At 39.7% G+C, this 24,506-nt stretch overlaps 1 protein-coding gene across 5 annotated transcripts in view; it reads right to left on the bottom strand.

Moving 5' to 3' along the window:
• The window catches only part of RALGAPA2 (Ral GTPase activating protein catalytic subunit alpha 2), a 122,225-nt gene that overhangs the window by 37,407 nt on the left and 60,312 nt on the right, over positions 1 to 24,506 (bottom strand). For all 5 annotated transcript variants that reach the window (XM_090134602.1, XM_090134600.1, XM_090134599.1 and 2 more), the window contains 9 exons: positions 24,279 to 24,347; positions 23,970 to 24,107; positions 23,226 to 23,409; positions 20,770 to 21,541; positions 20,241 to 20,312; positions 19,199 to 19,322; positions 17,381 to 17,536; positions 11,403 to 11,561; positions 6,498 to 6,625 (listed from right to left, as the gene is read on the bottom strand). In XM_090134602.1, the coding sequence (XP_089990728.1) occupies positions 6,498 to 6,625; positions 11,403 to 11,561; positions 17,381 to 17,536; positions 19,199 to 19,322; positions 20,241 to 20,312; positions 20,770 to 21,541; positions 23,226 to 23,409; positions 23,970 to 24,107; positions 24,279 to 24,347 (1,802 nt within the window). The remainder of the gene's footprint in view (positions 1 to 6,497; positions 6,626 to 11,402; positions 11,562 to 17,380; positions 17,537 to 19,198; positions 19,323 to 20,240; positions 20,313 to 20,769; positions 21,542 to 23,225; positions 23,410 to 23,969; positions 24,108 to 24,278; positions 24,348 to 24,506) is intronic.

The following is a 24,506-nucleotide window of genomic DNA, read 5'->3' as shown; positions in this document are numbered from 1 at the left end:
AGTTTCAGCAGTGATTGGTGGGAATGGACTAGCTGAGAACAATGCAAGGAGAGAATTTGGTTTGGGTGTGGATAACAAATTGTGATAACCATTATTTTTCTAGTGGGAATCTCCCACACGAGGACCAAGGGAGCTGGGACGGCAAGAGTTCTTGCTGCAATACAAGTTCCATGAATAAAGAAAAGATTGCCTTCTCTTGCACCGTCCGGAGCTCAACTCACTTTTTAATCAACTACTTACACACCATGCAACCTTCACTACTGCCTGCCTTCCCTTCTGTAAAATGAAGAAAACAAGCAGTTAGCAGTGATGTGGATGCAAGATGTGTGCGTTACAAGGGAACACGGGCAGGGATGGGTATGTAAGATGCATACACACAAATAGAGGAACTTAAACCCGTTGTCACCACGGAACGTGCAAAGTTCAGACCTGTGGAAGCATTATGCACTCCTTAGATATTCACAAGTGGGCTGCAGTAGATTTCTCCGCCAGTCTATGAAGAGCACTATGAATACGAGCTGAAGAGCCACCTCCACAATCCCATGTAATGCCACCTAAAAGCTTTGCCTCGCATGACTTATTACGGGCTGCGGCAGATTAGAGGCATCGATCGCTGCCCGGAGAAGGGCTGTGCTGTGAGCAGGGGAGGCAGAGGAGGGAGGCGGTCGGCCATCGATCGGCACTGCTCCGAGGGGTCTGCGCGCTTCTGCCAGCCCAGGCTTGGGGACCAGCAGCACGGCAAGCACGCTGCTCTCCAGACAAAGCAGTGCAGGAGCGGCCACAGATCTGCCTGCGAGCCAGAAGCCATCATTTGGGCAGAAAACTGTCAGATGCCGTGTCATATAAATTGTCACAGCTCTCGTGACACATGCTTTAGAATTTCATAGTCATTTCTAACAGCATCTACATAGCCCAAGGGCATGACTTCTTTGGATGGAAGAAGGGGAACAAATTATGAACTCCTCTCTAAAAAGATTAACAGGCTTTCCATTTCACTTGCATGGTGCAATCGAGCACCTCTTTATAACCAGAATATAGCTCTCAAGGAAAGCTCAACAAAACGCAGTTGGAAAAGTGCACAAAACATCTTTTCAGACACCTTACAAACACGTGCCTAAAAAAATGACAGTCATTTACACAGCTGACTCAGTCACAGCAAACAGTTCTTCTTTAGCCTGACCACTCAGATCAATCACTCCACATTAAGTTAATCATAAACTGGTTTAAGCCAACAAAAGCAATTCATTCTGAAGTCAAAGCTGACGATCTTCTCTTAAGCTCGATATTCTAGATATTAACGTATAGTAGATATGATCATATCTGGATACAATGTAAGGAGTTAAAGTGTTGGGGTATTTTTGTTATTATTACATTTTTAGATGGTCTTTGATTTGATCCTCTTGAGCTGCTCATTTGGTATGGGTAAGCAGGCATGCCATGCTGACTACAGTTCATAAACCTTTACGAGTTATTCACACAGCAAATTACCTCTCCAAAGTATGGGCTGTTTTCTCCTGGCCCATAGGGTTGCAAATCTTAAGCAGGGAAATGCTGACATCCAGTGCTCAGATACTATGTAAAGCATATGCATCCTCCTAGTGCTTTTTGTTTGTTCTAGTGCACAGACACGGCCAGCGTCTGCTGCACAGATGCACCAGGGCACAGATGTATTATGTTGCAGCAATGCACTGAGGACGTCCAAGGTAAACTAAGGAAGAATTTACATCTCACTTTCTGATTTTCCTCTACGACTGAACAGCAACAAACAAACAAACAAAAAAAAGCAGACAACTTTGGAAACAATATCTCAGCCTGCAATTATGATGTCTTCTCTTTTTTTCCTGCTTGCCAGACTAAGCGTATTTGGGATCAGCCTGTACGGAATTCTATTTCTATTGATGAAAGAAAGGTAGAAGCAGCACAGCTTATTATTATTATTATTATTATTAGCTGTTCCTGAAAGGATTACATCTGCAAGAACACTTTTCTAGCTACCTGAAACATTGTTCTGATAGAAAACGAGCAGATGAGTCTGCATGCCCCCCCTCCCGTGAGTTATTTCTTCTTCCCCAAAGAGCATCTCAACACCATACCCCAATCAAGATGCTACAGAAGAATACGAAAAAAAAATAGGAATCAAAAGGCAGAATAAGAATATTATTTTTTCAATTAAACTTTTTTTTGAGTGAAGAGTGAAAACAAAGATGTGCACATGTACATTCAGGCACACAGGTCTGCCTCACAGACCTCACCCACTGTGACAGCAATCCACCAACATCTCTGTATTGCTGTGACCATTTCTCAAACTCTGCCAAGCTTTTCTTTCAAGTGAGGATGCACTCAGAACTTTTTTCTAAGATAAACCAGGTCTTGTATAATCTTTTAGCCAATGGGATCTGAAGAACAGCTGTCCTGTCTTGAAGATAAGTTTGCACAATTATTACTGTTATTATCATCATTTTGAAAACAGGAAATAAGAAAGTAGGATCTTCACCACTACTGTTACTAAGAAATGTGTGAGATGGGAAAGAATAAGCATCCTGGTTATAACATTCTGTAAGTAAAACCTGAGACTAATTTATAAAACTCTCAGCAGGAACAATTTAATTCAAGGAGCAAGGAAATGACAAAATCCTTTGAAATACAGTGTGGACCCCAGGTTAACAGAATTTCCCATTCTTTTTGCTCAGACACCATTATCCCTTGATGCCAAAATCTTTTTGGAGCAGTAAGTTACAGATCAACCACTGAAGTGGTTGCAGGTTTAGTTTCTAAGCTAAGGTGCAAGTAAATCTCCAAATGTGGAAATGTAACTGTCATCTTAAACAGCACCTATACTCATAATAAAGCACAGACTCATAATAAAGTATTAAGTACAAACCCTGTTTTTTTTTCCCCAGCATTTATCTTTACAGATAAGACCAGCTCTCAGTGATGTACTCTGCTACAGACTGTGCAACTCAGGACAACTGGGAGTACAGAATGGAGAAAAGTTCAGAAATGCTTTTCTGACATACAACTAATTTTATATTAAATGAAAAAAAAAACCAAAAAAAAATGAAAGATGTAGTTTATAAGTAAAAAATCAGAACCTCCATCATTTTTTGAAACGTTCAGTGTTACTGGGGCCTGAATGGACACTTGTTCAGCAGGTCATGCTCAACAGACCAATCTTTTGGCTGCAATCAGTGATACCTTCTCTAGCTGCATTTGCCTGAGCAGTTTGCCTTCCATCCTTGGCATGCACTCTCACTGCACTGCAAGTGCCAGAATCTCAGTGTTCTGCCTCAGTACTTGTTGCTTCTCTCCTGTCCCCAGATGCTGTGATGTTGCTGCAATGATATGATCTGGTCCTGCAGATCACCCCCCAGCTTCCACCAGAAACTCGAGGGGTCCATTTGGTGCAGCCAAGGCTTATTCACACCATTTGCTCAGCTCAGATGCCAGTAACATAGACAAATGTACACATTTTCACCCTATCATTTTAAGAAAGTTTAAGTATTACTTTTTGGTGTTCCCAAGCAATCTTAAGCCACCTTACTGTTTGTGATTTCCACAAAATACACAAATGTATTCAAAATAACAATTATTGCCTAAAAAAGCAGCCTGGTGAAGCTGCTGAAACACATTACCTTGCACTCAACAGTTACTTAAGGATAGTGAGAGCACCAATTAGTACGGCCTGCGGCCACTCAGCCTCAATGCTTCAGTGCACCAAGAATGAATGCGCTCCTGAAAAAATGATCATTTCGAACATATACTAATGTACAATCATCCATTAACATGTAAACATTACAGCAGTGGCACAGAAAATTGAGCTTTAAGCATTCAAGACAACTCAGCTATGTGTAACTACGCTGCTTTTGCCTGCCTGCAATGCCATCACACGTCATTTGGCACACACAAAGAACCTGTAGCCAGAACGGCCTTAAACAAAAGTTTAAGTATAGTTAATTATTTTTTAATGAATATTTCTCTCACCCTAATGAATTCCGTAAAACAGAAACACTCACCTAAACCCACACACACAAACCAGACCGAACAACCTTGCGTGCTCTGCCGTAGTTACCTTTCTCATTTTCAAAGGTATTTCCAACAGAAAAATGTATTTGGGTACAACACTGGAATTCGTGTCATCGTGACCAAGGGATTACAGTGCAAAGCAGCTCTGTGGTCCTGGTCCCCATGGAAACTGGATTCAGATGCTGTCCATTGCTCACTGCAGCGCCCAGCTCAGAGCCTTTGTGCTTGATGAGATTTCTTCCCCAACCTTCCAGCAACAGACCTCACCGCTTCCTCCTGACTCTTTCCTAATTGAAATGCAAATTAATCTCTGTGGCTGATTACACTTCCCTTAAAGCCTCTGACAAGGGCAGCTGGAACCAGAGTTTGCGGACTTCCCTACAAGTGACTTCAGCTGTCACTACTGACAGGATGCTGCCAGACCCAGCAGCACGCGACCCCACAAAAGTTATGTCTCAAGTGCTGCCAAACATCACCCTTACCTCTGCTAGGATTATTGCTTCTTATTTCTCCCTTCCGTACTATTTTTTGCGAGTTATTTCACCTTTGAGATATTTTCCTTCACAGTACGACAAAGTCACTGAACACTTTTAGTTGCTTTTTACATTTCTGGGGCTGCTTTTCTCATTTCTGCAAGTTACAGCTAGCAAAGCAACATCAGGGAGCAAAACTCATTCACTGAGCTTGCACACTCTGGGAGCTACAAAGCACTGTTAGTGCATTGCAGATTCAAACACCTCCTTTATGGCACGTACAAATTTACATTATACCTTCTGGCTCACAAAAATATTTAGTGTATCTTTGTTCTCATAGGGAACAACTACTATTGAGCTTTTCAGTAATTAAAGTTGTGGATGCGGTTTTTCTCCTGCTCCAGTGCCATCCTGATGGGACCTTCCCACTATAATATCTTTGTCCTGTTTCAGAAATCCCTCAGTTCTCTTTCATCCATCAAATAGAGATGTAGCAGTCAATCCACTACAGATGTCATTGGTACAAAAGCAGATACAAAAAAGGAAAACAAGAATCTGGGGACAGATATGGTTTCAGATAAACCTCCTCAAACATATGCTGAGAAGTGGCATGTGCTGTCACGTTCGTGCTGCTCGTGTTTCACTGCAGACAATGAAGGGCCCAGAAGGGGACCCTGCAGGAAAGTGGGAGCACAGCAAACTGATGACAAAACACTGAAAAGTCAAAAGACGAGCGGGATGCAGGAACCAGAGGTTGGTGGTGGGATTACTCAAACAAGTATCTCTTCATTCTAGTGAGTGCAGTTTCTTATGTTACTTTTACCATGGTATCTCATTATTACAAATTACCTATATAAGCAGATGGATTAGGCTGGATTCTGCATAGAAGAACTTCAGTCATTAGCTAGAATTCTCTCATTAAAGAGAAGTGGAAAACCTGGCAAGTTTTGAGTCATCTGTTAAGTGCAGCCACGACTTTGCAACTGATGTACTGAATTCAAATGCTTATGCAACAACCACCAACTGGCTTTGCTTTACACACGAAATGGGTAAATAATGGAGTTAATCAGAATGAGTTTATTTAACTACAGTGCTACTTTTAATTTCCTGCAGCACGTATGGGATAAAACTCAGCATTTTTTTTAACAAAGAATATTTGGAAAATATTGTGTTTTTAAAATGTGCATCTCAAAGTAATTAATCAATACTGTTTCAAAGATCAAAGCACTTCCAAACTCTTTCTCAAACTCCTACTAGTAGAAACATTCTCAAATAAAACCTTCCCCAAAGAAAACTAAGTGAAGTTGAGTGCTGTTACTGACGTAACTAATATGATTAACAAAACGAGCTATAAAACATTTCTAGCATAGCTATGGCATTATAACAAAATCCTAAAAACAGTGAAACCAGTTAGTCTGCATATCATATAAGAATAATCCACTTAGTATGTGTATCATGTAAGAATAAAAGTTTATCTTACAATCTGGAGAAGAGATACCATCTAACTATCTTCCAGCAACTGTAAGAAAACACATTCTGAAAATCCCCAATTACAGAAAGTGTTTGATTAAAAATGGAATTAGGGAACCGAAATATCTGTCTCGGAAGCCAAATCCCATCTGTCTTACTAATGTAACAGGGCCAACCAAACTGGACTGCCTTCTTATATCAGATAAGAACACAACTGATATCTGTGTATTAGCTTAATGTACACTGTAGATAACTTTTATTACCATGAAAGAAAATGGAATGTTATCACTACTTACTGTTCAAAGCATCAGTAAGTCCAAATCCACTTGTTTGCCTGCTGCTGAGAACATTCTTGTGATCTTATTTTTTTTTTAAGCAGCAGGGTGTGAATGACTCTTAAAATTGAGCTTGACACGCAGAAAGCTCTGACCTTTTCCAGTAAGTATTTTCACTAATGCTTACCTCCTAGCAGCAGAATATTCAGAAGAACCCTACCAAGGGAAACTTTGCATCATCAATAGGAAAGGATACAAGCTCTGGTAGAGAGGGATAAGCGATTTGACGGCTCTGCTGGCATTGATGCACGTGGCACAAATGAGGCTTGGCAGCAGCTTTGCAGTCACGATGGCTCCATCAAAGAGAGGACCAAAAAATGGCACCTGCAGACCCCAAAATAAAAACAGCACATGTGAAATTGAGCCAAGGGAAGCTAAAGGAAGCACAGGAGCAAGTTCCAAAATGAAAAACAGAAACAGTAAACAATATGCCTGATTCCCATGGGATTTTCACAGCAAGGCACCTGCCGCTTGATGAAGGTGAGAGGGAGGCAAGAAGAGGAAGACTTCACCCTGAACAGCTCGAGGCACTTCAGATATTCAGCTACATTACCAGCAATAGTTTGCACAGTCTCCTCTGTAAATCACAGACAGAAAGAGGCTCTGAGTCAGCGTGGCAGGTTGGGTGCCACACTTGGTAGCACATGTTGCATCTTGCATTATATAAATACAGATTATTGACGTTTGGAAAAATAAGCATCAGCCCCACAATAAAAGTCTACTAAAGTATTTTGCCAGGAAACACTATAAGCACACTGTTTTACATACTGACATTTGTAGTATGATACTTATCTCCTACTTTTTAAAGTTTTTAATCTTTTGTAATTATGGCCAGTATGCTTGATGTGTATTTGTACACTTCACAGTATATTCAACATGAACTTATTTATATACATTAGCAAAATTTGCCTATGAATTGGAAGTTAATGCTCCATTTGGAGCAGATACTCAGCGAGGTTTTCTGCCTTGCATCTCAGCAGGATGTTGATTCACTGACTGAATCCTCCACTGGCAGAAGCTTTTGCTTCAGATATTATTCCATAAGCTCCTTCCATGGACTTTTCTAAGAGAAAAAAGTTGAGCTGATCCAAGATCAGGAAATGCAAAAAGATAGCATGTCTTTGAGGCAGTGCCCCATAGGTACAGTGGGCAGAGGCAGTGTCAAGATGTGAGAGCTGTGTTACTGCAGGGTTACCTCCAGGGGAGCCCACCACTTCTCATCATTTGGTGGCATATGGCTTTTCAGACAAAGGCAACATTAGGAAAAAGAGAAAAAAGGCCCAAACACTTTATAAAAGTGAAAAACGCCTGCAATTAGGTAGGTATAACATGCTTTGCCATGTCAAGAACAGAGAAAAACATAATGATTAACCACGTAGGAAATTTCATTATTGACAAGTAGTCAAACTCACTTCCCTATCACAAACTCAAAATGAAAAAAAAATCTAAGCAGAAGCTAGCAGCAATTACCAATACTTAAGCTATGGATTTTTTCCATCTGTACAGAGGCTTATCACATAAATAAATACTCTCCATTATTCTTCTGCAACTGCTCGTGGGTGACTGTGACAGTCATTCAATAAATGGACAAAGAGAATAATATAAATCCCCTGCATCTAGGGAATTCCTCTAATTAGAAGTGGCAATGAATTACAGAAGAAATTTGGATTTAATATAACATCTGCAAATGACAGCTGTCTTCTCACAGTTATTTTGTCATTCCTTTACTTAAAATATTGCCTCCTCCTACCTCCAAAAAAAAAAAAAAAAAAGATTAATGAAAAATCTTTGCATGGCGTTTTGCTTTATTTCATCATGCTACCATTACTAATTAATTGGCCAGCTGGAAAGAAAGGTGACAGGAAGAAAATCTTTGCCATGGAAGTGATAATGTTCCACAGCACCAAGTTTCTCCAGCTTATGCAGTAACATTTTAACACAGTCTACCTTTCAAGTATTGACAGAAGGAGATAAAACGTAAATCTCCATTTTTATGTGAGTATGAACAAGCAAGTGAAGTACATATTAGTACCAAAACTATATGCACACGTGAATGCTGGATGTTTTAAGTCGGATTAGCAATGTTACATATGCTACAATACAGAGGAATTGATTCTCATTTTGACTGTAAGCAATTTTTGCTTGCTGGACTTACAGTATTTCAGAAACACCTGGAGCCTAGGCAGTGCAGCTAATTGTCTTAACACAGGATTACTGAATTTATACACTAAAAATACACATGAAGTGTGTTCATTTTGTACATCATGTATATGTGTGTGTGTAAACACTTAACTATGCTCATATTTCTAAAAGTCTTTCACTGAGCAATTTCTCCAGCATTTTTTTTTTTCCGAAAAAATTATCCCCAATGTGTCAGAATTCTTGAAACAAAAAGTTTGGCAGTTGATGTCTCCAAGTTAAATAGACACACTCCAATAAACCACACTTTTCTCTACTACAAACCCCCTGCTGAACCTTGCAGGTTGCTCTGCCTGCCTGTGGGGCACATGGGCAGAGAAGCCCTGCTTGGCCTGGTTGGCCCCCAGCCACAGCACTGCCACCAGAAGAGCAATAAAAATGGGAGCACACTACAGCTGTGAACTCCACTACCTGGCTAATTGCATGTGATTATTTAAAAGAAATAAAAATTGGGGAAATGAAGAAACACACTTTCTTTTCTAAGAAGCAGGCCAGATTACTTGAAGAACTGAGATCCAAGCACATTCCCTGTCAAGAATTCTCCACGAAGCAGAGTTGGTGTAGGCTTTCTGATGGGAAAAGAGAGCAACAATGCGGATGATGGAAGCAACTTTTTATTGAGTGTGAATGATTGCCAAAGCAAGACGAGATGTAACCAGAACCAGAACCAAGAGCAGGGTCATCGAAGTCAGTGGGATGCCACGGATCATCAGGCTCCATACGTAGAGCCCACCGTAACGAGGGAAAGGGGACAGCTGAACTCAATGCATGGGAGCACACAGCCCACTCAGTGCTTTTCTGCAAGCCAGATTTTAACCAGATATTTGAGAAAAGAACTGTTTCAAATGGTTACAGAAAAATACATACATTAGGCTTAGGAAGGAATGAAATATTTTTAAAAAGTCAATTGAAAAATCCTTCCACTCCTAGGCTACCAAAAATGTCAAAGCAAGTCATCCACGGACAAGAAATTAATATTCACCACACTGCAAACACCTGCTTCATTATAATTTCCAGGATAAAAAAAAAAATTATTTTTGTTGCACAGAGTAAAAGTAGGCAAGGTTAAATAAACCTTTTGAGCACAAAGACTTCAGTTCTATAGCAAGCAGCACTAGTTAAAAGACTGGGGAATGGGTAAATTATTGTACCAAATGGCTGAGAATTAATCTCTGATGACTAGCTGCAATCTAACAAGGCATCTGTGTCCCAGGGAACCCGCAGTATGTCCCTGGCGGTATGTGCAGTGTGTAGAGTCTGCCTGGCATTCTTTGTCCTCTTTTGCAGGCAGCTTTTCGTCTCATTGTTCAGAATATCCTCATGCATCTGTGACGCGTGGAATGCATTCACACTAACAGACTTACTATTGTCTTCCCTCAGAAGCTTTGTCGAGCAAAGACTGCATCACGGTTCCTGATAATTATATTGCTTAATTAATCAAGACAAAAAAAATTTGCAAATCATTGCCCCGTTGCCAAGCAGGGAGATAAAAAATGAAAACAATACAAGCTGAAGCAATATAACAAAAGTAACAGCTATCTGATCAGAAATTCTTATATAATGAAGCTATTAATGCTAAATCGGTTAATGTTAACATTGCTCCAGGTGTCTCTACTTAGATGCAAACAAAAAGGCTAACATTATGTATATAAAAGGCCAAATGTTGCCATGGATTCTGTAACCTGATAGAGAGGACAGCCTTTTCATTTGATTAGGGAATGCAATTTAAATACCAGGGACCGAAGCCAAACAACAGACATTTCTCTCTGCAAGCCTCTTTCATTCACCCTGGGGTCAGTAGCTGGTGAACAAAAGGTCAGCCACACTTGCCCTGGAAATGTCTGGATTAATTTTATTACATTGTAATGGTTTGCACTTTAAATGTAGGGATAACACTAAATTTCCAGTTACCTATTATTCTTTCTGCCCGTTGGGTATTTTTGACTAATATACAAGATGACACAGCCTTTCTCGGGTTGATTCTGAGAATTTTCAAGCATGTTCATAGAGCCAAACTCTGGATTTCCTTATGGAAGACTCAAAGTTAAAAATTCCAAGTAGTAAACTGCAGAACCCAACATCAAGTGCAAAGAAAAGAAACCCAATATTCCAGTGTATAAAAGATTTTCATGTTTGAAATGTCTACTGGCAAGCCTCTAGTTGCTAACATGTAATAGCCCTATCTAAAAAAATACTGCGTACAGCTGGTGAATATTTCACCTGATGGATGCACTTTTCCACAGCTGGTTATTTTCTTGGACAAACAGCGTCCCTCGCATAAGGAAAATAGTATTTATCACATTGGTTACTTCACAAAGTATATACTACATACACCAGCAGCTATTAGATCAGGGTTCTTTTTTATGTTTATAGACATGGACTTGCACACACTTGACATTTTCCAAAGAAACGAAATCCACTGCTTAAAAAAATATCTTAAAATGTGGTTGCATAACAATGAATTACATGGCACACAGACTCAAATGCTCTGTTTGGTGTAAGAATATTCAATGCCCACTCTACCCCACTGGCTCAGATTCTGGTTAGGGTCTTGAAAATATGTGAGGTCATGCACAGTGCTATATGTACAGCAGTACATACATCTTATGAGGTGGATCAATATCAAATGTGGAATTTAAATCTTTATTGTTTTGCTACTACTGGCTCACTTTGGAAACTCATCATGATTTAAACCTCTGTGCACAATAAATTCCATGGTATCAGAACTCCGAAGTGGTTCTTTAAGCACTGAGCATAATATAATGAAATTAGTTGCATATTTCAATTGCTATTTGCATTTCTGGCTTGGAAGAAAGAAAAACAAACTCTAAAACACTGAGCTTTAACTATCAGTCAATCGTGCAGGAGATACGACAGATTCAATAAAGCATTCAAAACGTACCTCTGGTTTCTTCATTATTTCTATGAAAAACATGTGGTTCTTCATCGGATAAATAACAATTAAAACATCTCCAAAATCTGTTGGTATAATGCCCCTGCGGTAGTTCCTGTTGTGTTCAGACCAGACGATGTGAACCTCATCATTTCCCAAGTGACGAAGCTGCAACGGCAAATTGGCTCTTTATTAATCAGAGTGATAACAACAGTTTATGAGGGGTCATGGCTTACAAATTGAATTAGAATGTTCAATACTAGAAATATTTCATTACAGGAAAAAAGTTAAAATATTGTTGTTCTCCATTTGCTCATCAAGAGATCAGCTAAATAATTCGCTTCATTGAGAACACATTGTTTCCCGACGGCTTAATTAAGTAATTATCAAGCTGGCCCTTAAAATGATATGTAAATGTACATTATATACAATAATTTAAGATGGGAATCAGAGCTGCTAGAATAAAACGTTAAATACAAGAACAACAACTGTCAGTTAAAATAACGTGGCTGTGACAGAAATGCCTTGACTCTGGATGTCAAGAAACTTCCCAGCACGAACGACTATTTCTCAATTTATTGCATTAAAAAAATATTTTCTTGCTGTCTGTGTGTCCAGAGAGGGCTTTTGTTTGAAAATGTGAGCGTGATGTTTTGGACCACTCAAACTACACAAGGATGTGAAATACTGGGGAAGTTACTTTATTTGGAGCAGAGCTGCAAAAAATGCAGATAAATTTTGAGTAGGACATACCCCAAATCCATCTAAAGAACTGTGTGCTTGCTTTGTGATGGGAGGAAGTGGAGCTGACCTAACAGATGGTAAGAAGTATTTGGCAATAACATACAAGCTATACACAATAGTTCCAACTGTAAGCTTTAAAGTTAAAATTTAATCCATGTGCAAAATGTCAGCCCAATTCATAAAGAGAATTTAAGTCCCACTTAAACCTTAGAAGAACACTACCTGAGTTTGGTGCCAGGGCTCTGAACAAACTGTACTACACACCTAACCAAAAAGTCAAAGCACAACTCTGCTTTCTGCATTGGCTCTGTGCAAGAACAAAGTTTTCATTGGTAAATCATCCGCAGAAGCCTTGTATTAGCTGATATTATGCCAAAGCACTTGTTTGCTTCAGAACCAGGTAGAGCCTTTTAATGTAAAGAATTTCAATCCCACAAGGCTGAGAGGCAAACACACCCTACTTGTAAGAGAAATGTGCAAACCCATGAACCACGACAGGGATTCAAAGCCACAAGTGTTGCTTACAGCTTAGTACTCTAGAGGAGTAGAATAAAGCTACACTTGACTCAGGTTCTCAGTTTGTTTTAAATGAAATAGAAGACAGTTGTATTTTATTTGAAGCTATAAATAAATGACATTTTTAATTGTTTGAAGAAAATGCAAGCAATCTGAACCTGTAAGAAATGTGGATACATTAACAATAGTAATGCTAGAGCTTCCTGCACATACAAAATTAGCCAGAACTACAGCTGCCATGGCCATCCTGAACATGTTACCTAGCTGTAAAGGAAAATTCATAAAGAAGACAGATCTGTTTTACTCCAAAAAGAAGATCTGGAAGATAAGGGTTGGTATTGCCTCGCCTCCTAGTGCTTTGGGAATTATACAAGGCACACACAGCTACCAAAACAGGAATCAAAATAAATCCAAATGCCGCTTTTTAATTCACCATTTTGCTAATAATCAAACATTTCATGCTGAAAAAATCCCCAAACACTTTAAAACTTGATCACACCGAGGAAAGCAAAGCTTGGTAAACAAGAAGTTAGCTCAATCTGTGCTTGTACGGGACAGGAAGAGATGTTAATAAAATACTGGCTTTGCTGCAATCCCCATCAAATGCAGAAGAGCGCGTGTTACCGTCTTTGTTTTTAAATCACACATCCTTAACCACTGCGTCTACATAAACATTAAACTGGCACCCATCAAAACTATTTGTTCTCACGAGATCATTCCGTTGATAAAAACCATTAGGACGATCCTGCTGGCAGCAGCACAGCAGCTGCTGTGTTCTGGGGCGGCTCTCTCCAAGCGCAGGCTGTACGCTCGCCTCCATGTCCTCGACGCAGGGCTGCTCCAAAGGCCAAAGGGACACAGACTGGAGCAGGGGCACGCGCAGGTGGGAAAAAAAGAACCCGCTCTTTTACAGCCCACAGCAGTCAAGGAAGAAGGAATCTGTCTCAAAACCCCAACGCAATCCCCAGTGAGGAGAAGCAGCCCGATTGTTTCGGCGCGCACCCAGCCCGCCACGCGTGGCTGCGAGGGCCAGCACCGGTCGCGGCACACACCTCGGCCTGACCCCCTCTCCCCACTAATTGCATTACCCAGCCAGCTGGCTCCAGAGAGGAGTCGTCTGTTTGCCCGAAGAATTCCTGCTTGTGGGGAGGCAGGGCTGCTCCTTTCGCTAAGAAACAGTCAGGCCTGACATCCCCATTGTTTGGCCGACAGTGCGCCCATCCTAAAATCTAAGTTTTATTTGTAAATTAACCAAGAAACTTCCTGCCAGAACAGTGCTGCCTGGAGACTGATAATGTGTGCCTTTCATTCCCTTTCACTCTTACTGTATCACTGCCAATTTGTTTTTCTGCTGCTCGCCAGCCCTAGGCTATAAAAGCCTTGTAAGACATAAGTGCAATTATAGTCCTGGAGTCAAATGAATTGGACAAATCCAATAGCACAGCTCTGTCCCCACTTTGCAAACCCCTACAGCAGTTAGATTAGCTGCTAAAAATCTAATCTAGCTCCAGCTAACAAATTTCTGCAGCGAAGGAGCAAGAGTTCAGTATGGGGTTGCAAGCAGATTTCTGAATTGAAAAAGTTCTGCTATGACAATGGGGGAAGATGGAATAAATCACTTGAAAATTTTGCAGCCCATCTTTAAACTGTTAGATGCAATTTAGTTAGAACAAGATGGGGGACTGTAGGATGCTGCTACTGTGATTGATTTTCATTCTTACCACGAGAAACCCAGATAAAAAAATTTAGAAACAGTGATGTTGAACCCTAGGAGCAGCAATAGATAGCAGCTGAATTTTTGTTGTTCTGTAACTGTACAAGAAATTACTTCTTGCAGGACTGTCTTATTTGGAGTGACTTGGGGTGGTTTCTATTTTCTGTTGTTGGTGGTGTTTCTGTTTTATGTTCAGTCTTCTGAATGAACAATATATCAGCCTATACTTCATATCAAGGCATACAAAGCACAGATTACTAATGCACAAAAATAAGGGATTGAATTCATTCTCAGTGGAAGTGCACTTATCCCTGTGAATTTATAACAGAAATGAATTTATCCTCATTTTCAATAAAAATAAAGGACCAGAATAACGTATTAAGCAAAATTACTGCATCTGCTCTATTCCCTAGCCTGCAAAACTTGTGGTCTGCTGTACTACTTCCTTGGCCAGCAGGTGGTAGGACCTTCTGTTCAGCTCCAGATCTCAAGAGCCAAGCAAACTGACTGGTATTGAATTCTTTCTGTCTGTCTATAGGCAAAATAAGCAAAGAAATCACAGAAATGACAAAGATTGAGGAGATAAGAGAGAGGTTAGGTTCCAAACAGCATCCACACAATGCTATCTGATGGAAGCACAAGGAAGGCAAGAAAAAGGTTATGGTCCCCCCACTGCATCCCAAATGGGAGCACGATGACATTTTCTTCTCTCAGTAATACTGGTCTCTAACACCACATATCTCTTTTGTAGCAAAAACTAAAATGGAACAGGTACTATATGCCTTTGAGTACTTCAGTATATGGCCTCTTTGCTGCCAAGATTCACAAGTCAAATTTCAGAAACAGATATCACAGTTTACCTTTGAGGTGGTAAGAGCTCTTAACCTGCACTATGTTTAATACTGTCCTTAGAAATGGTCTGGATACATAATCATGCTTAAAGCACTAGTTTCAAATGTGAGCTATTTAATCCATCAGCCCTACCAACAAATTAGAGATCTATCAATCCCACAGAAATTTCACAGTGCCTCTGAAATGCACATTGCTGTCCACTCTTAGCTGCATTTCAGTAAAGGTTGTTAAGAAGCCTGAGCTAATTTGTGCAGAAATGAATTCCAGTTTACCAAACAGCTACAGCAAATTAAATAAAGTTTTGTTCAAAAGAATCATGGAAGATCCCACATTAAAGAAGACCCTGAAGTCATGCAGAGCAAATCACTGCTTACAGCAGGGCCAGCTCCCAGGTTCCACTGGGTTGCCCAAAGCTTTGTCCTGCCTTACAGGAATAGAGTTGGATCCCAGCAGGATTTCTATTCCTACAACACATTTAAGGTCTCATTAAGCTTTAGAGCAACTACTTCAAGGTGTATTTTTTGGATAACGTGTACTGGAGCTGGCCTTGTTTCCTAACAGTTCAAGACTTGAAGACGGGAAAATACTAAATGCTTTCACTTTTTGTTTCTCATGAAGAAGAAACTCTCTTAGAGTAAATTTAGGGATGACAACTAAATAGAATGACCAGACTATCTCCATGGCTCTGTGGTTAGTTACTAATGTGAACAGAAATTAGAGGAATTAGTAAACCAGACTATTTTCCAGTAAAACCCATTTTTTTCCCCTGGGCTCGAATGCGCTTCTTCCTTCTCCAGGTGATACATTACTCACCAGCTAGACTAGATATTTCACTGTCTAAGCTAGGTATCCATCACATCCAGAAGATATGACTTAGAAGGGAAGATAAGTCTAAATGACACAATTAGTCCAGGAAAAAAAAAGACTGGGGAAGAGAGGGAAGCAGACCTCAAACATGAGTAAGTCTGCTGCAAAGTAATCTGTTCTCTAGAACCATGTGGGATAGGGTAAGAATAAATGGGCTTAAACCGAAGTAAAGCAGATAATACAAAATATAGTTTCATGGTGCAAAAAGTGAGGCCTTGGAGTACGTTGCTGAAGGAAATTATAAAGCCTTCCCGTGCAGGCAGTGAAGTACGGACAGCCCTACCATGGCTCAGTGATAGACTATTCTGTCTCTTCATGTGTACCACAGCCCTACCTCCTTATCCTGCAGCACTCTGATGACTCTGTAAATCTACTAATATGTAAATAACAAGATCCATACATGAAAATAACAACACGTAATTTTCTTGACTTTTTTTTTTTAATGAGGTATGTGAAGAAAAGAAAAGCTCCATCTTTACTGGGCAAGTTTTCAGGAGTGGTAATTGGAAATTCCACTTTTTTATTTCGAGGAAAAGATCATTTCAAAACTAGCTGAAGAACAAATAAAGATCATCTGGTGGTATTTATAGCTAATTTCCAGAGCATAACAGTATCACGTGGTATACTGGATGGCTGTAGTAGCATTAATGCACATTAACAACCTGTGTAGGACAAGGTGCCAGTCCTAATTAAAATAGCAAAGATTTGCTATGCACCTAAAATCTTTGACTAAGCAGCAGTTGGCAAGCACCATAATCTCAAATCAGTCATTAGGAAAGAGAAACCATTAAGTACTGATACCAATGAAATTTTGGGCTGGTTTCTAGCCATCTCTGAAGCAGAGTCTGCTTGTCACAATTGTGAATAACTGGATAATGGTTTTAAATATCAGCTGGCTGCTTTTACTACTATGCATGTCACTTCTCTTTCACTTCTTTTCTTTTCTGGTACACACTAGACGGTTCATCTGTAAAGTTTTATTATGCTGCATTTGGTTGTTTTGTTCTACCACACTACAGCAGTTTTGGCAGGCAGACAACACACAAATGAAATTATTGCTAATATTATTACTAATGGTGGTATTTAAGGCTACCATGGAAATGTTAATTGTGTTGCAGAATCCAGAATTTAGATGCCATTTAATTCAGATAATCTAGCTGCAGAGCACCATGTGGCACAGAAAAGATAGCCTGCTAGGACGAGTCAGCACAATCTGCTCTGAGTGTAAACCTTCATTTAAGCACAAGGAGACTAAATCGAATGTTTTGAAATACATACACAGCAACTGACTTACCTTTTTAGTCAGTGAATCATCTGAATCTGATGGCATTCTTGTAGACACATGAAAAATGATTTCCACAGTAGAGGTAGCATAATAGGGTGCTGTCTGTCCAGTGCTGCCATTGCGCTGCAGGCCACCCATAAACCCACCATGTGTGGAGAGATCAACCTAAATGATTGACAGTCATAATTAGAAATATCTGCCTTTTTTTAAGGACTGATGAGTAACCCTACTTATTTACAAATCAACAGCTGGTGAGACTGTAACCATCCCAAAGGAAGATAAATCTTTCCGTACAGGTTTGTCATCTCAGCGTTAGATCTGTTGGTTTCCCATTCTTGTATCTGACATTTACTAAAGATAAACAACTCTTAACTATGTACCGAGTGATTATCTTTAAGGCTATTCTACCTTCCTATCAGCAATGGAACAACAGTAAGGGCTACATGTGGCTCAGTAAGCCCACCCAAAGCATACACAGCGAGAACTAATTAAAAAGTGCAGAGAAAACATAAGCACTAAGGATATCTGTAGAAGAAATTGAAATTCCATACTTAAAAAACATTCTAGAAGAAATTATTCTAAAAGGTTATTCAGAGAAAATGCCCATCTGAAGACAATTCTGTGTCTAAAATATATTTTTTCTCATCTGCATCAGTCAAGTTGAGGATGCTACCTCTCCTTGTAGACTTTATTTCTCTTAAATTGTTAGATGTGAAATACAGCTACCGTGTATTTCCCCTCCAAAAGCATAAATGTCAATGCCATTTAGGTTACCAACATACCATTTGACCAAAACAAACTAAACTCAAATATTTTTGCCTTTAGTGCAGCACTCCTTTGGTCGGCTAAGTGACCCAACCACGTGAAGAGCTAAAACGAGCTACAAATAAGGTAAAATTAAGCTACAGCTTTTAACAATGCAGAAAGCATTCTTAAAATGACCACTGCAGCACCACCTGCCCATCAGAAACAGGATGTGCAACAACAGTGATAATAAATTATGAAATTATATTATAAGGGATTGCACTTTGTACTTGCTAAGCATGCACAGCAAACAAGTGAGGTAGAAAAAGTGCTGTACACCCTGCTGGGGAAAGGAATAAAGAAAAGGAAGAATTCCTTCTTCAGTCACTCTGACAAAGGCTCTCAGGACTTTTGCTAGGGGACAATCTGACCTCCACTGCAACCTGGTGAGAAGCTCTAGGAAAACTCACTGAAGCATTCCAGTTCTCTTGGCTGAGCTAATGGTGGCTAGAAAAATCTGACCAAAAGGCAGAGAAAAAGCAAGGAGGGGAATAAAATAAGTAATGGTTTTGAGAGTTTAAGAGTTTGGAAATTGAGGAACATGGGAAACATTACTCATTTAAAATACTATAGTCCAGGGACACCATAGGCCTGAGGATTTAAATTCACCTTCCAAGCAGCATCTGTTATAGCAGGGAGAATGGAAAGATGTTTACTTCCAGCTTCACGTGACCATGTCACACATTAGCCTAAAAAGCATTCTCTTTGTATTCTGTAATTCAACATTCTCCTGTTTCCCCGTTTCTGATAGCTAACAGAAGTCTTAAATAACCTAAAATATATCTCAGCTTGTAGAAATGATGTGAACATGCAAAACATTTGGATTTACAGAATTCTGCCAATAAAATGACCTTCAAAGTACTGCTAAATATTACCGTATATTAAAATTTACTTTTCTTTTTCGAGAATTAACAAATGAGCAGGTAGATAAGCAGTTTGTTCTCCATTTACCTACTTTAACTGGCTTACACTCGATTTTCATAGGTCTTCAAATCATGATTTTGCCTAAATTTGTGATTTTACCTCCCAACCCAGTCCAGCAACAAAATCTTCATATGCCTGGCTTCCACTGGCATTGGACAGTATTGAACATTTGTCCTCCTGTCCTTCTGCAATGTAAAACACTGCAATCTTGTGAGTTTCACGGCTGTAATTGGATAAAATGAGAGATGAGAATTATGAAAAGTGGTAGAGGTCAAATTATTCTTTATATCACCTGCACTCTAAAACCATATTTTACTCTATGCCTGTTCCTTTGATGCACACAAATACATCACTTAACTTTAGAATTATGTACATTCACCTTTTTTTTTCTTCCCCACAACCACACTGCAGAGACACTGCTGTTCAGAGAGCAGAGCAAGGGCCTTTCTTTCTGTGCATCAGCCAAAGAATTGATGATCAAGTTCGAATTACAGGGTTAATCACTTACATCTGTGCAACCTTGCTGAAGACAGTAATATTGCACGGCTGTTAATGAGAGTAAAATCTGACCAACAGAACTTTAATTATGGAGTAATGATATATGAGAAAGAAAAAAGCATGTACTGACTTTTAGCTCCTGGGATGAGTTTTACTAGGCTGATGGTTACAACTGATCTGGTATGAAAATTATTGGAATGCAAGAAAATCAGAACTCTACAATTCTGCAAACGTGCCAAGGAATGAAAATGAAACGTAATGTTCAGAACTCTATTCTACCTGGCTGTAAAAGAGTGGAATGAAGATTATCCCTTAAAGTACTGCTCTTGACAGAGGGATCAATCTGCAGAAAATTCCTTTGGGTGAGTCAATGCAAAGTCATCAAAAATTTTGCAACTTCTTCCCTCCCCTCTCAGCTGAAGAAAGCAGGAAACAGGCTGTTGTGTCTTACTGCTTGTTATTTTGAATTTTGTGTAGATAGTACCATTGAAAACAGCTTGTCCATTCAGGTGCTGCAACTCTTTAGAAAATTCTGTGTTTTCATACAAGTTTTTGTACTGCTAGCATATGCAATTTCAGTGATTGGTTTTGGTGATGTACTTACTCATTCTTTTGAAACCCTGAGCTAGTAAACATTACCTACCATTGGCGAGAATCCAGATTTTTCAGTTCTCTCAGTAATTTTGAGTTTTTCTTAAGAAGGTGGAAGCTCTTCCTGTAAATATTAAAAAATAATTAGGAAAGAAAATGCAATAAGGTACAGACTCTATTTTCTCATTCAAATTCTAAGAGAAGGGAGTCAATTTAGCATAACTTAATGAAAATTCATTTTCTTTCTACTCTAAATAATCTGCAGTTGTCTACTAAAAATATTCATGGATGCAGGTATATGTAAAAGTTCAAAACTGTGCTCTGACTACCAACCAGCTACACAATTCTTGCCTTTTTAAGTGTGCATACGTTTGAGAGTAGAAGTGAGCAAAATTTACCTTGAAAATCATCAGACTCATAAGTAAGTTATAGAATTTCAGATTAACAAATCTTCCTGGGATGACTGTAAGTCACAAGAGCAGTGCTACAGCAGGGGAGGACAGTGTGTGGATCTGGATTATTTTTTGGGGGTCAGAAGCTACAAAAGCACAGTAAACGTGTCCTGAGCCCTCTGTTCCTACCTTCTATCCCAGGAGTTCATTCCCAAGTCATTTAGCAACAGCCGACAGAAATAAAAGGATGCTTGAGGTTCAGCAGGACGCGGCTCTTCCTGACGGGCCACCTTCATACTAAAGTCTGAGCTGCATTTTAAAATATACTCATTTTCCTGGGTACTTTGCCTCATCAGGGCTTCAGTGATTGCATTCTCTTGGTCACAGCTCATACCAAAGGGCGGTGGCGATGGCTCATTCAGCTTCCGCTGGGGATGTAAAAGGCATTCAGGACTACTGTTACCAATCTTCTCCAGTAATTTGTCAAGAGCATCTTCTCCTTCTTCCACCTGAGAAATGTCTTTTTGGGAACTGAAGTAGTGCTCAGAGCTGCCTGAAATCACACATGAGTTTGCTGTGTTCTGCCGTGGAAGGCAGCCTTCCAAAGGTCCATACAATATTCTGCCATCCCAAGAGTACTTCCCTGAGATATCTCTGACAATTACCCTTACATCCGAGGGGGCTACTGCTGGCTCAGTGTCTTTCCTCTTTTCTGCAGGAATTTGGAGGTATGATATAAGAGTACTGTCATTAAACACGAAGAGCTGAAGGTTGGGGCTCCGGAAGACTTCTGATGACAGCTCAGAGGATTCCACGTATGAGTTGTCATGATTCTCACTAAGGAGACTGTGGAGGATGGCAGGACCTCCACTGAGTGGGTAGTGGCTCAAATGATTCACCAGATGAGTCATAACCATCCGTGCTGTTAAAGGTATTAGTTCTAAGTTCCTTCTCCTTTTTTCTAAAACAATCAATAGAGGTAACAGATTAGTAGAACTAACAAGAGGTAATTAAAAATAGCATCTGCAAATTTCTGACTTGTTTTAGAAGTTTGCTTTGGTTATTTTCAAAATCATTCCTTTTCAAGAAACTATTTACAACCACTGCCCAAACAATTCTACCCACCACACATCCTTACTCAACACACTCTTTGAAATTTAGCTTTCTGTGACATCCAGGTCTTCATACAATTTGTAAGAAGTACACACAGCACTGCACAGGGGGCCCACAACACTGCTATCACTGCAGTTTCACCTGGCACATTAAGGTGCTCCTCCTTACCTCCCACATTCCCACAGTCATCACCACAGCAGTCAGATCAAGAGAGGGACAGGGGAAAAGAAGCAAAAGTAATGGAGAGGTGCAACTAAAAACCAATGGTTCTACACTTGCAACAGTCATTTGAAAAGAGCATCGTGGTAAAGTTCATTGCATCAGGTAGGAGACACTCTGGATCCACAAACAGGCCCTCATCACAGGCAAATACATCACAATTATCTCAAACCAGTAGGGCTCTGGAGTTGTGTTGTGCCCCCAGTTCTTCTACTGGAGCACTGTTCCAGAGTTATATCTCACTTATATTCAGATTTTTTCTCTTTTTTATGGTAACCTTGTTCATATTCAGCTTAACTTCGTTTTTCTTCAGTTTACAGTGGTTTCTTTTCCTTCTTTAGCGTTTATACCTTCTAATATACTTCTAGGCAACAGGTATATATATCCCTTTTCAGCTTTCACTTTGCTGGCCTCCAAAAATTCTTCAGCCTCCCCCTCAGAAAAACAGGCTCCATATTCTTTCCCTGAACTCCCCAGTAGTAAATCTCTGCCTGCTCTAGTTTGAATTTTTTCTTTTTAAACAATTAAACCAAAACAATTGTAGAGCACTAACATCTCTGAGATGAGAAACATCTTGTACTAACTAAAACAACAAACACACCTGATATGGACCCTTATCTTCCTGCTATTCACAATGCCCCACCTCAGCAAGAAATCTTTGTAAAATAGGTCTTTGTGTTTCCTTTTTTTTCTTTTAGTTAAAACTGAAAACGTGTATACAGAAAAAAAAGAAATAAAAAAGCTGAAGGACTCAAAAATAGTGAAGTATCAAAAACTGAACACTCTATTTTAAAGCAACATTTCAAAACCAACAATAGCTCGTACTACTTAACACTGTATCTTCACTTTTGATTCTTCTGCAGAAATTAACTAAAGCACATTAATACATGATAACATTTAATTCATAGTTGAACAGCCACTGCTTTGAAAAATTTTTGAAATAAAGGTGGTTTCTAAGATAAAACACTTAAAACAAAAATTGCTTGATATGTTTGGATGCATACTGAAGTTGCTTTTAAGGAGTGTGTAACACGACGCAGCCAGATCCAAAAAATCTCTTTTCACTTTTGACACTGGTAGCACTGCGAGTTAGCAGGAATACTGCATTTATGCAGCTGCAGAATTTGGTTCAAATCACACATGCCATTCTGAAATCGCTCAGAACAGGTAAATCGTGGAGCCATTTCTAATAAAAGATTCAAGAAAGCTGCATGCTCCCAAAAGAAGCCCAATTTAGAGCTAATCTCAGTTGTTGACTCTGACATCCTAGCATAGACACACTGGTCCTCATCACGCTCTGTGAACTCTCCTACCTTCAGCAACAGTGAGCAGGTTGCCCAGATCGGTGGCAGAGTGGCACTGGGCTGGCTCACAGCTTGTGACATTCTCCAGATGCAAAAACGGGTCATAGTCAGCCGACGACAGATCTGCAAGGCTCAGCACGTAATGGCTTTGCTGTGTGTACGTACTGGAGCCGTTCACACAGCAGTGCAAAACCTGTGAGCAGACAAGCGTGGGATTGAAGGAGTGATGAAGAACAGTCAGAAGTACCAACTTACACTGCAAGGAGCGACCCACTGTAATTTTACGTTAAGAAAGCCAGCATGTGCTACAAAAATATCCATGTCTAAATTCGGTGCTTTTACAATAACTCTCTTTTTTGCTGCTTGTTCTGTACATTAATAGTTCACTTCAGGACTTCTTCTGTATTTAATAACTTACGCATTTTAACAGGCCACTCCAAATTGTTCACATACTTCTGCTGGATACTTGCTCTGGATCACTGCTTTGAGTGTTTTGCCTTTCTCTTGTCATCATTTTCTGTGTTCCATGTCTCTACCTCAAATAAACCACTTTTCTTTACAAGATCCATCACATCGATCTTACTGTCTTAGTATTTTAAATTCTTGACTTCCCACCTGTACGATTTTGCCCACACCCTGAGAATTCATGCTTCTCTACAGCATGCTTGAAAATCCTCCTGTGCCTAAGAGGATCTGCAAAAAGCATCTTTAAACTTTCAGGCATAATAAATCATGCTCATTCCTCATACTCACTCTGTAAATATAGTCCAGTAAAGGAGCTTTGGATGCATGCTGATCTTCAAGGACACCAGCAGACACCGGCTCCAGCAGCATTTTCATAGGTAATGCCATACACCAATCCAACAAGCAAAGTAGCAATGAAACTATAAACTAAACAGAAACACGTAGCACAGTATTTAGGTATTATCTATCAAATTCACACATGCTTAAATGCCTGCGCTTAGGAGGTTGAAATAAGACTTTGGTTCAAAGCCACTTCACTCAATGATTTGCTCAAACAGCACAAAGAAAGAACAGAGACTCCTCACTTCAGTGACATACCTTTTTATCTGCCTCCACGCAGGAGTATTCAGCACTTGGCAGAAGAAAAGCAATAGTGGCCACAAGGATCTATGTTAAAAGAAGCAGAATTTGAGAAAGACGTTTAACTTCTTTCACTATAAAGGCAGAGAAGAAACTTCATTTGAACAGGGCATGAAAAAGGTTAAAGACTCTTAGAAGCATTTAGCTGCCCTTGTAAATCAACATACGGGTGAAACAGTTTTGCTA

Source organism: Phasianus colchicus, chromosome 2, assembly GCF_987193195.1.
Source record: "Phasianus colchicus chromosome 2, bPhaCol1.hap1.1, whole genome shotgun sequence".
NCBI lineage: Eukaryota > Metazoa > Chordata > Aves > Galliformes > Phasianidae > Phasianus > Phasianus colchicus.
Note: the sequence above shows the minus strand (reverse complement) of the source record. Positions and strands in the feature narration are given on the sequence as shown.